A 12,611-nucleotide genomic window follows, 5' to 3' on the forward strand; every position below is an offset into this window, starting at 1 on the left:
TCTGTCTAGCACGTAGCAAGGGCTCACTAGCTGACAGCCAGTGTTCTCTTTCCCTCTCTCATGGGTAAGGGACACAGAATAGAAATAATAGACTGAAGAGGAATTCTCTAATCATCTCTCAACACACTGCTGACAGAAAGCTGTCTGTCCTAACTCACAGCTCTTTGAAGGTGGGCCCAAGCCTGGCCTCATTCACATGACACAGACCCAGCCCAGGCCTGTGGACAGGGAAGTTTGAAAATGCCCTTTGGTGACAACGGAGGTCTCATGAAGAGACTGGTCTTAGAGGATCACTGGGTGGGAAAAATACATGAGGAAATCGGCCTGGGCAAATACTTGACTCCAAACACAAGTTTCACATTGCAGCTGAGGAAAACTCACTGAACAGAAAGCCAAAAACCATGACAAGACAAAGCTTTCCTAATACTCTCTGGAACTGGGGGTATGGGTGTGGGGGCCATCCCCTAGCAGGGTATCAAAGTATTCTGACATCTATTTTGTCTTTTGTGCCTCCTGAGTCTGGCAGGGAAGACACAGATGGGACAAAAAGCATGGACATGAAGGGACAGGCCACGTGGTTGGTCAGGGAACAGGTTTCTCTAGCTCCAGGACCAAATTCTTCTGCCATTGCCTGTGGTTATCCTCAGGTGTAAAGCCCAGCTGAGGCAGATTCTGCCGTAACTACACAGAAATCCTCAGGACACTGATGAGCAAACCTAACCTGCTCAGAAAGCCCAAATAAGAAGGAGCAGCCCCGCCCCTCCCCCTGCTGTTTGCCACTTGAGTCCAGGTTTGCTGTGTTCTGGGCCAGACTGATGTCCTCAATCCTCAGGAATCCCACCTGGGCCCCACAATCAGGAGATGATCCATTCCAGGGCAGGTCATCATGGGAACTGTCAGAGCACTGTGTTAGGTCACATGATCCCAACCCTTGCCAAGGCCTTTGGGAATTACCCGCTGGACGCTGAGGAGACCAGACAACTTCCCCTTGGCCTTGTCTGCTGCCCACTGCCTTCCTGTTGTGCCGAGGCAGAGACCCCAGAGCCTAGGGGCTGGGCAGCTTAGGTGGGCCAACCCTCCAGCCCCACTCAGGCCTAGAAGGGAAGCGTGTCTTCTCTGTGCTTCTCTAGGGAAGAGGGGACAGAGTTCCGCAGTCCCAGAATGAGTCCCTACCCTCTCCACTGCGGGTGGGGCAGGATTCCCGGCAGCCTCGGAGCCAGAGCTGGGGATGTGACTGATGGAGCTGGCGCGTGATGCCGAGTCTCCCTAGCCCAGCTGTTTGAAGACTAAACTGTATCGATTGAGAATTTAATTGCTCCGTAATCGCTGAGTAAACACTGGCTGGTCCATTGATCATGCCCCAGGCCAGCTGGGGAGAGCCAAGAGGCGGGACAGAGGCGCCAGCGATGCGAACGAAGGGCTCTCCCAGACAGCATCCTTGGAAGGAAATCCCTTCCTCAAGGATATAGTACGGAGTGCAGCCTCCAGCAGAGCTCACGGCCACCCACCGCACAGTCTGCGGGCTGGTTAGCAGTGCAGACCAGCGCCAGGAAAGGATGGGGGCTTCGGAGGGGCTGCTTAGGGCGGGAGGTTCTCTCTGGACACCATATACTAAGTGGGAAGTGCAGGCTACAAAATCTTTTTTTTTTTTAATAGGGGGAAAAAAATACAGTGCTTAGAAAAATAAAACCCTGGAAGGTTGCACCCTAATATATTGACAGTGGTTAATTCTATATAACTGGATTCAATTATTTTCTTCTTTATATTTCTGTATTTTCCACATTTCCAACAACTAGCAAGTATAACTTATAATCAGAGAAAATAGATGTTATTTAAGATCAAAAGAAATGCCTAGAAGGGTTTCTCCTGTGCTCTGGAAGAAAGAAAGAAAGAAAGAAAGAAAGAAAGAAAGAAAAAGAAAAAACCCTAGCAGCAGCTCTGTGGAAAGTGGTTGCATTTTGGAGTTAGACCTGAGTTCACCTTCCAGTTCCAGAACTGATTAGCAAGGTCCTTCTCTCCATCTCAGATTCCTTATCTAAAACTTTGAATAACAGCTATCTCACAGAATTGAGATAAAATACTCAGAGTGCTTAGTGCAACATACCTGGCATGTTCAAGAAATATTAGTGTCTCTTCCATCCTGGAGGAAGGCTGGGCAGGTAGGACCGAATACCAGGGGTGAGTCATTGAGTTCACTGGGGCCCAGAGTACCTTCTTCCCCAGGGCTCCCCAGGGGAGGGAGTTGTTCTGTTTCCTCCCTATGCTTCCCCTAGCTGAGCCGCCACCCCACCCTTACAAGCCTCCTCTCATTACACTAATAGAAGGCAATCTTCCTCCACTCGGCCCCATTGCCACCCACAGAGACAAATGGGCTGCCATTCTGTTGGATGCTGCGTGGTGGCTGGCCAGTTCCAGGGTCATTGTCAGGGAGAGCGTGAGAGGGAGGAGAGGGATGGAACTGGAAGTAGGGCTGCAATTACTAGCCTATTCAGCTCCCTAGAATAAAGCCCTTGTCATTAGCTAGCAGCAGGAGGAGGTAGGGAAGGGGGAAGAAAGAGCCTGGCACACACTTACTGCACCCGGCTCTGGGTTCCACGCCGCCCCCCACCCAGCTCTCACCTGAGGGCCTAAGTGCCCTGGTAAGCACAGAGGGTTTGCCTGGGCCGGGGGGGGGGGGGGGGGGGGGGGGGGGGGGGGGGGGGGGGGGGGGGGGGTTGGGAGGTGTGTGTGTGAACCCAGGCCCATTCCCGGGTGGTCTCACCATCCCCTCAGAGGCCTCTGCCAGCCCCATAACTACTCCATTGCCCCCCAGTCCCTGATGCCACCCCTTGGCTCCTTTCTTACAGAAACCCAGCTTCCAGACTTGCTCAACTTTGGGTGTTCCCACCTCCTGGGGTATCACTCCCTGGCAGGCTCCACATCCCAAGGTAGAGTTTCTCCTGACCCCATCCTTCAAGGCTTCTCTTCAGGTGGCTGGGGCAGGTTGTCCTAGCAACGCCCACCCTCCAACCCAGGGCTGGGGCTTATCGGTCTCTTGGGGAGGGGGGAGGGTTTCTCCTGGCGCCTTAGTCTCTCCTCTGGGCTGAGGGTTTGCCTCAGGCTGTGGCGGCTCCTCTCCACTGGTCTGACCAATGGGGCTGTGGGTGATCAGCTGCCGTGAGGCCTCCATGGGATTCGTCCAGAGTTCTTAAGAAAGGGATTCTTGCTAAGTCCCACAGCTTGGAGTGGGGCAGGGAGAGGACAGACCCTTCAAGTTGGGCTGATCTTGATCACCACTGGCTTCAGCTGGGGTGCAGAAGAAGAATGTCAGGGAGCCAGCTCTGAGGTCACACACCAAAGGTCCCAGTGACCCTGAGACCTGATCAATTGGCTTAGGTTTCTTATTGGGGTCTCCTGTGCAGACCAATGGGCTTATCCCCAGAAGATTCAGAGGCTGATTGGGCTGGAGCCTGGCTGAGCTGGTGGGAAGCCAGACTGACAAGAGCCTAGCTTGTCTCAGAGCCCTGCAGCCCAGCCCAGGATCTCCCAGGGTGGCCCAGAGGGCTTTGTGACCCACCAACCCCACGCTAGCCCTCAGCCCAATCTCTGACTTTGGCAGGTTCTCACAGAGAAATTCCTGGGGAGGTGTAGGCTATGCTCTGTGGAGGTGGGGCACCTGGTTAAAGGAAAGTGATAAGGGGGTGTAAAGGGGTCACAAATAGGGTTAGGAGCAAGGATGTGGGGGTCTAATGGGAGAAAACGTTCTTAGGATGCAATCCCCCCAGGAAGCCAGGAACAGACAGACTGACTGACACATACGTTGTTGGACTGTCAGAAAACATCCAGAGGACCTCCTCCCAGAGAAGCCGAGAAACTGACATCAGAAATAGACAGACAGTGAGGCAGAAATACACTCTAGGAAACTACAAATGAAACAGAACAACTTGGAATAATTGGGAACAGAGGCAGACAACAGCTGAAGGTCTGGACCAACTGGGCGTAAGTCTCCCTGTCCCACCCAGAGGGGAGGGCTGCAGGAGGGTAGTCCCTCCATAACCGAACATCCCCCTACCCTCCCTCCCAGAGCACCTCTGTCCCCCACCTTGGCACCTGCCTTTTCAAGGGAAAACTAAGATAATAGATTTCCTACCCTCCCACTCCAAATCTTGAGAAAGAGGCCCATTCCCTTGGCAGCCATGATGGGGGAGCACCCCTCCCCTGCCCCACATACACTTGTCACTCTCTCCCACATGGCACACCAGGCCCCCCCCATCCCTTCCCACCAGGGTCCAGGGCCACAGGGCAGGTGGGCAGGCAGAGGGGTGTGGGCATGAGAAGGAATAAGAGGGCTGAGAAGTGAGAGAAAGGATGACCATGGAAAATCCAAGGAAGGATTCCTGTTGCCACACCCCTAGGACTGAGCTTGAGGGCACCCTGTCATCCATCTTCGCTGATGCCTTGTGCTTGGGTAGTAGCAATTAAATGCTTACTGAATGGAGCTGGATTGACGGGGTGGGAGGCAGACTAGACAGCCCTTCTCCCCGCCTGCCAAGGAGGAGATTTTTAGGAAGAAGACTCAGCTGTGTGTCTGAACAGTGACAGCCCATCGGAAGGAACCAGGACCCTCTGTCTCTTTCCTCGAAGATCATCCTGATGCCACTCTGCTCTCTGTCCTCTTTTCTCTTCTCTCCTGCCCTCACATTTTCCCATTTCTGTCTACTTCCAGTTTCCAGGTGAGCCATTTCCAATTTGGAAATTGGAAACTAGATGGGGAGATCCTCCAGAACGCAAGTGGCCTTACTTGTTCTTATGTCCCCGGGCACAGAACTTGACTCACAGACCACCCAGGGCATGGGCACAGCGCTCGGTCCCTCTCTTTGCCTTCCATGATCCTACCTGGTCACCCTCGGAACAAGCACACCTCCCTCAGCCCTGGACTGAAGGATCCCAAAGTGCCGCTTGCTTTGGCCTGACTCTGACACCTCAGAGTCCTGCCTACACCCAGGCCCTGACTTCCCTTTAAGGGAACATGAGTAGTGATGCCTTTCAGGGGTGATTTTGTGTCTTTGTGTCAATAGCTACCATCTCTGATGCCTACCTAGTGCTCTCCAAGGAATAAAGGAGGAAAGATCATGGAATCACTCAGTCTCAAACAAGGAAATGGTGAGCGGTAGGAGTGACATGCCTTCAGGGCAAGTCTGGGCGCTGGTACTTTCTGGCCACGTGATTATAGGCAGGGCCCTTGAGTGCTCTGAAACGTACTCTGCTCTCAAATAAGACAGGGACAAGAAAGCCTGGTCTAACCTCGCTGAGCAGCTGAAAGACCCAATGAGATTATGCGTCAGTGTTACTTTCCTGACAGACCACCCTCTTGGGAAATTGAAGCCCAGGGGAGCTGAGCAACTTGCCCAAGTTCATCCCAACAACAGGAGACTGTAGATGAGGCCAAGTTCAGGCCAGAATCCAAGTATCTTGACTCCCAGTGACATAAGAAATAAGTAAAAAAAGAGAGAGAAATGTGCAGAACTAAGAAGAATTGGTGGAAAGAGAACAAAGCGTGACCAAGGCCCAGGGATGTAGACACAGGAGAGGAATTTGATGTGGGCCAGAAGGAGAGAGGTGAGGCAGAGAGACAGGTGAAGGTGGAAGACAGACAGAAGCACAGAAGTGCAAGGAGGAGGGGCCACAAAATGGGAGGTGGAGGGGAGAGGGACCGAGTTCAGCTACTCAGAGTGACTCTCATTTCTCCTACCCTAGCTGAGGAAATGATCTGCGTGGCACAGAATTATTTACCTACGCTTATGTTCCAGGGGAGTGTAGAGCTTAAGAAACCCAAAGAACTCACTGAGCACCTGTTCAGGCGGCTGTTAGGTGTTAGTCCCACAATGTAAGACGTCTGCAGCAAACAGCTGTGGAGAAGAGGGGCCACGTTGTGGGAAGCAGGCGGTGCCCACAGCCTTGCAGCGTTTCTGTATCCATTCAGCACTTTGTTACTCACCACCCTTCCCGTGCAGGCTTTGCAAACGTGATGATAATTCCGCACAGAAACTTAGAGGTGGAGGTACTCCACATTAAAAGGAAAAGTTTATAGTACACGTAAAAGCTAAACAAATAGGTTTTGTGACGATGATGACTACTCCCTACGGAAGACCGCTATGTTGTTGGCATTATTGGAGAGACCCCAAATATGTGCTGTAAAATTCACATTTTCTGTCTGATTAGATTGGCATGCTGGGCCCGTTCCATCAAATATATGTATATATATCTAAGTTTTATTACCCTAAGATGTCATCAGTGACTAGGAAGTGATCTGATATTTTGCTACTTAAAATAGTTAAATTAATTTAAAATTCTTTAATTAAAAAAATTAATAAATGAGAAAGGGACTATGACTAACCCACAACAAGATGAAGCGGGCCTGGGACAGTGAGACCAACCCCTGACTCAACATTCTCCCCCTTCCTTCCCAGGTCAACAGCTAACTCAGTGCAGGTTGAAAAGCCTGACAATTAAAACTCAGTCATCTTGGCTCTTTTATGGGAGGAGAAAGATTAGAAAGAAAAGAATAAATCTTTGCTACCATAGAAAAGGCAGGCACAACCCTGGACTGAGCACCTGCTTAGTGCCAGACACCCTACCACGTGATTATATATTCTGTGTATAATCCAACTAACTTCCCTTGATTTCTAAAAAGATGATATTTTATGTAGGCTCTTTAGGGGAAGGAGCCTAAGTTTGGCATTTGAACATTAGGGTATAATGGCCTCCAGAGTTGGGAATGGCTCATCTGGGGACCAGAGGAAGGCAAGAGCAATAGAAGGCATGAGGCAGGAGGTAAAAACAGACAGACAAAAACACAGGACTCAGAGGAAGAGGCCGAATGGCGCTGTGCAGTGTGCTTTGCTTCGAGGGGAAGGACAGTGGGGGTGGGGAAGGGAGGACGGCCACCAATGCATTCCCACCTTTGGGAGGCCAAGTCGGAGCAGGCGGGCTTCTGCTCGGCATCAGCAGCTGGGCAGCAGAACTGGTGCAGCACGGTCTCATTCCTGAGGGCAGAGCAAGAGGGAAAAGGTCAGGGGCGGCCTTGACACGTTGGGCCCAGCTGGCACTGACACATCCCCCACCACCTGACCTGAGAACCCTTCAACCTGTGTTAACATTACTCCAGGGAGGAGCTTCTGGCTCTTCTCCAACACGCAGTAGGCCCAGTTCAAACATCACCTCCTGCTTGCAGTCCCCAGACCTCCCATCAACCACCTCCTCCTCCTCCTTCTGAGCACCCCCCATCCCCGGCCCTGTCCTCTGCATAGGATGTACCATTTATTCAGCCCTCCCGTTTATCATTATAGTTCTTTATGACCCCGTTCCCTACTATGATCTGGCAAGGCCAAACTAGGTCTATTCACCCATCGTGCACAGAACTGTATGCAGGGAATGTGTTTAAGCTGATCGTATGCGAAGGTAGAAAGCACTCATACAGAGATTTTAGGGTTGCTGGCTGAAAATCCAAGGCACGGTGCTTGATGAGGGATTTGTTTGATGCAAATGAAAACGCTAACCCGGAGGCGGAGATAGAAATTCCAGTGCCAACTCTACAGCTAGCCAGCTGTGTGATACCTCATCACCTTTTCCAGGCCGCAATTTACTTACTAATGAAGTAAATGAGTTGAACCAGAGAAGTGGTTCTCAACCCTAGCTGCTTATTAGAATCACCAGGAGCTTTAAAAACCATCAATGCCTGGGCCCTAACCCCCAGGGACTGATTCACTTGGTCTGGACTTTTATAAGGTCCAGGACTTTTTATAAGGACTTTTTATAAGGTCCCAGGTGATTCAAAAGGTAGTCAGAATTGAGAGCCATTAGACTAGATGATTTTCAAGGTGACTTCCATCTCTAAAACTCTGTGATTCTAATATCTACTTTGAGCCACCTTGGGATTTAACAGTAAAATTAATTTTGGATGAAGGTATGCTGACATGTGGTCTTCTCTCCCTTAGCAAGCATTCACCATCATGGAGTCAGAGAATGACAGACCTGGGAGGGCCCCCAAAGATTTCCCAAAAGACATTTTTAAAACTTCCTTTAGCCTCAGAACACTTTGTCCAAACCCAATCTTTCCTGGAAGCCCATTTTGTAAAACAACGAAGGTGGTCCCTCTATGGTCAGGGAATTGGAGGTCTATGCCTCCTTGATCTGCTGGTCCCAGTCTTGGTAGCCACCTCCCATGTGTCTCTTGGGGGCCCCAGGATTATAAGAGCATAGATTAGAAACTGCTGTGTTTGGGGTGCCTAATGGTTAAGCATCTGACTACAGCTCAGGTCATGATCTCATGGTTTGTGAGTTCGAGTCCCACCTTGGGTGAACACAAGCCCGGCTTTAGGTGAACAGAGCCCAGCTTCAAGTAAGCTGGAGCCCCGCTTCAGGTGAACATGAGTCCCACTTTGGGTAAAATATGAACCCCGCTTTGGGTAAGCCGGGCTTCTCTCTCCCTCTCTCTCTGCCCCTCATGGGATCCTCTCTCTCTCTCTACCCCTTGCTCACTTGCTGTCACTTGTGCCCTCTCTCTCTCTCTCTCTCAAGAAAGAAAGAAAGAGAGAAAGAAAGAAACTGCTGAGTTTATCTCTTTTCATGGAAGAAAATAATGTTGGAGCCTACCTTAATCTGACAAAAATAATTCCAGAAAGATTTCATGCTTAAGTGAGAAAACATAAAACAAGGGAAGATTTACAAGGAAACTTAGGAATACAGTTTATGTGTTGCGGAGACTTCAAAACAAAACAGGAAATTGAAACGCCATTAAGAAAGAGAAACATATCTGACTACATACAATGAAAACATCTTGTATGGAAAAAGATACTCTCATAAGCCAAACAACAAATGATAGAGTGGGAAAATATATCTGCAACACATATGACAGAAGGCCATATCCTTCTGACAGAAGGCCTTCATATCCTACATTGAGATCCCACAAATTCATAATGCAAAGACAGACCCAGTAGAAAAAATGGGCAAAGATTAGGAATCCCAGTTGACAGAAGAGGAAATCCAAAGCGCTGGTAAATAGATGGAAAGATGCTCTACCTTACTAGTCAATAAGGAAGTGCAAATTAAAGCAGCACTGAGATGCCATTTCCCAACCACCATACTGGCAAACATTCAAAAGACTAGTTACGCTAAGTGCTGGTGTGAATGTGGGGAGAAACATGCCCTTGTCTCCCACCTGTGTGGTTGTGAAGTTTTACAGCTGTTTTGGAAATGAAAAAGAACTCATGTAGGGCACCTGTGGGGCTCAGTCGGTTGAGCTTCTGACTCTTGATTCCGGCTCATGTCATGATCTCATGGTCATGAGATCAAGCCCCACGTCAGGCTCTGAGCTGAGTGTGGACCCAGCTTAAGATTCTCTCTCTCTCTCTCTCTCTCTCTCTCTCTCTCTCTCTAAAGGGTTAGTATTCAAAATCTATAAGGAACTTAGCAAACTCAACACCAAAAAAACAAAACAAATAATCCAGAGAAGAAATGGGCAGAAGACATAAATAGACACTTTTCCAAAGAAGACATCCAGATGGTCACAGACACGTGAAAAGATGCTCAACATCATTCATCATCAGAGAAATACAAATCAAAACCACAATGAGATACACCTCACACCAGTCAGAGTGGCTAAAATTATCAACTCAGGAAATAACAGATGTTGACTAGGATGTGGAGAAAGGGGAACCCTTTTGCACTGCTGGTGGGAATGCAAACTGGTGCAGCCACTCTGGAAGACAGTGTGGAGGTTCCTCAAAAAGTTGAAAATAGAACTAGCCTACAACCCAGCAGTTGCACTACTAGGAATTTATCCAAATGATACAACAATGCTGATTCAAAGGGTCACATGCACCCCAATGTTTACAGCAGCACTATCAACAATAGCCAAAGTATGGAAAGAGCCCAAATGTCCACTGACTGATGAATGGATAAAGAAGATGTGGAATATATATATACAGTGGAGTATTATTCAGCGATCAAAAAGAATAAAATCTTGCCATTTGCAGCAAAGTGAGTGGAACTAGAGGGTATTATGCTAAGCAAAATAAGTCAGTCAGAGAAAGACAAACATCATATGACTTCACCTGTGTGGAATTTGAGAAAGATAACAGATAAACATAGGAGAAGGCAAAGAAGATAAAAACAGAGAGGGAGGCAAATCATAAAAGACTCTTAAATACAGAGAACAAACTGAGGGTTGCTAGAAGGCAGATGGGTGGGGGGATGGGCTAAATGGGTGATGGGCATTAAGGAGGGCACTTGTTGGGATGAGCACTGGGTGTTGTATGTAAGTGATGAATCACTGGGTTCTACTCCTGAAACCAATACTACACTGTATGTTAACTAACTTGAATTTAAATAAATAAATTTTTTAAAAAAATTCTCTCTTTCTCTCCCCCTCTCCCCACCCCACTGCTTGCTCTCTGTCTCTGTCTCTGTCTCTCTCTCTAAAAAAAAAAAAAAAGAGCACATGTCTTCTGACCTGGCAATCCCACCTCTGTAATTTTATACCCTAGAAATGTAAGTAACCTGTTCACAAAAGTATTTGTACAAAATGTTGTGGCAGCATTGTTTTCAGTGGGGGAAACAAAACAACTGGAAATAACCCGAGTCCCCACCAATCAGGGCATGGTTGAATGAATTGGGATAGCTTCATTTATACCAGGGAGTTGTGCACTGTACCTCTATATGGAATTATGTGTGATATCTCTTGGCCTGGATGGATTTCCACACGTATGGCTAAATGAGAAAAGGAAGCTTCAGAGAAGCATATGTAGTTTTGTAAAATAAACAAGGACCCCTCTCCCTCAAATTCCTATTCTATACATTGTGCTCTATTTCTATACGAGTGCATATATAACTAAGCTGTTCACACTGGCTACCTCAGCAAGAAGGCACTGGGACAACGTAGGCAAAAAATGGAAAAGGAAAAAATATGTTTGGTGTAATGTTAGCTGAAAATGTTAAATATAAATTCCTACTCATGATATTACTGTAAATACATTAAAATTGGATATGTACCTGAACAAGGACTAGAAAGTTTCAGGAACCTACACAAATATTAATGTCATTTCAGGACAGATCATGGACATTTTTATCTTGGGTTTGTGTTAATTTAATAAATTATTGCTTATGGATTACATATAATCTATAGATTATGGACTAATAATTAATGTAACTAATCTAGTTTTGTAAAAAGGCAATAAGGAAAATAATTGAATCTGACCCCTCATTTCCCAAATGAGAAAATTGAGGCATGGAGTGGGGAAGTAATTTGTCTAGAGTAGTTCCCTGACCAAAGTCCCAGCTCCGTCTTCCAGACACCCTCATCTCCCTCACTCCAGCCCTTGGTTCCTGGGGCAAATCAGAGTGTTTAGGGAATTGTCTGGATCTCAAATGTCTGATTATAGCCCCTAGGAATGAGGAGAAGGGGGAGGAGGAGGAAGGAGACAGGGAAGAAACCAGAAGGGCTCAGAGCCATCACCCAAGTATGCAGGTATGGCAGAGAACGTACCCCCCAACCCCAGTTCCTGCCACCAGGTGTACCTGTGCCCTGGGGGTCAGGTTCGGAATTTCAGCAAATGTCCCCGAGATCCTCGGCAAAGAGGCAGAGTGTGTTCACCACTCAGGGCACTGGCACTTAGCTAGGAGCTAATTAAAGCTTTAGCCAGGGCCAGGCCCTCGAAATTCTGGGACACTGTACACCTATCACTTCCCACATCTATATCCAGTTTGAGACTCAGGATTCCACTGCATGGCCATAAAAATGGTAGAGTAGTTTGGAGGAACTAATGGTGTGTACAACATCACAGTAAGTAGAGGCATGAAGAAGGGGGACTCCCAGTAGGAGAATCAAGGAGGCAAAACCAGGATCCCAGAGGGGCAACTTTGAACGAGGAACCCCCTCCTCTCCTTCATTGAGGTGAACACAGCAGATCTAACCACCAGGGAACCTCTCCAAAGGAGATTCCTTGAGTTCCAGGAAAAGGCAGAAATCATAAAATCATTTCCCGTCACTTCCCTGACACCTACCCCTCCTGGTACCATCATCACAAGGGCTGGCAGAGCCTGAAGACTGAGCTCCTTTAATTTTTTTCACTGTCTCTTAATTTTTTCACCTCCTCCAGGAAGTCTTCTCTATCTAAACATGAGGAATAGGAGGAAAAGGTCACTCCCTTGCTCAGAGGTCACTCCTATTCCTGAGGGGTGGGAGAGGCTGAATAGCCAAAACAACTTTGAAAAACAAGAACAGGGCGCCTGGGTGGCTCAGTCAGTTGGGCGTCTGACTTCAGCTCAGGTCATGATCTTGTGGTTCGTGAGCTTGAGCCCTGTGTCAGGTTCTGTGCTGGCAGCTCAGTCTGGAGCCTGCTTTGGATTCTGTGTCTCCCTCTCTCTCTGCCCCTCCCCTCTCATGCTCTGTCTCCTTCTTTCTCTCTCAAAAATAAACGTTAAAACATTTTAAAATAAAATAAAATTAACCTCATACCTTGTGCCATATTTATATATAAATTAATACAAAATGGAATATAGACCTAAAGTAGCAGATACCATTTAAAACTTCTCAAAGAAAACACAGGAGAAAATGTGTATCTTAGAGTATG

The 12,611-nt window shown here is 48.0% G+C and overlaps 1 protein-coding gene across 1 annotated transcript in view; it reads right to left on the minus strand.

The window, feature by feature from the left end:
• The window catches only part of IQSEC3 (IQ motif and Sec7 domain ArfGEF 3), a 103,202-nt gene that overhangs the window by 64,279 nt on the left and 26,312 nt on the right, over nt 1-12,611 (minus strand). Inside the window, exon 2 of the mRNA XM_042993743.1 lies at nt 6,942-7,025. Within this exon, the coding sequence (XP_042849677.1) occupies nt 6,942-7,025 (84 nt within the window). The remainder of the gene's footprint in view (nt 1-6,941; nt 7,026-12,611) is intronic.

Source organism: Panthera tigris, chromosome B4 (assembly GCF_018350195.1).
Source record: "Panthera tigris isolate Pti1 chromosome B4, P.tigris_Pti1_mat1.1, whole genome shotgun sequence".
Lineage (NCBI taxonomy): Eukaryota > Metazoa > Chordata > Mammalia > Carnivora > Felidae > Panthera > Panthera tigris.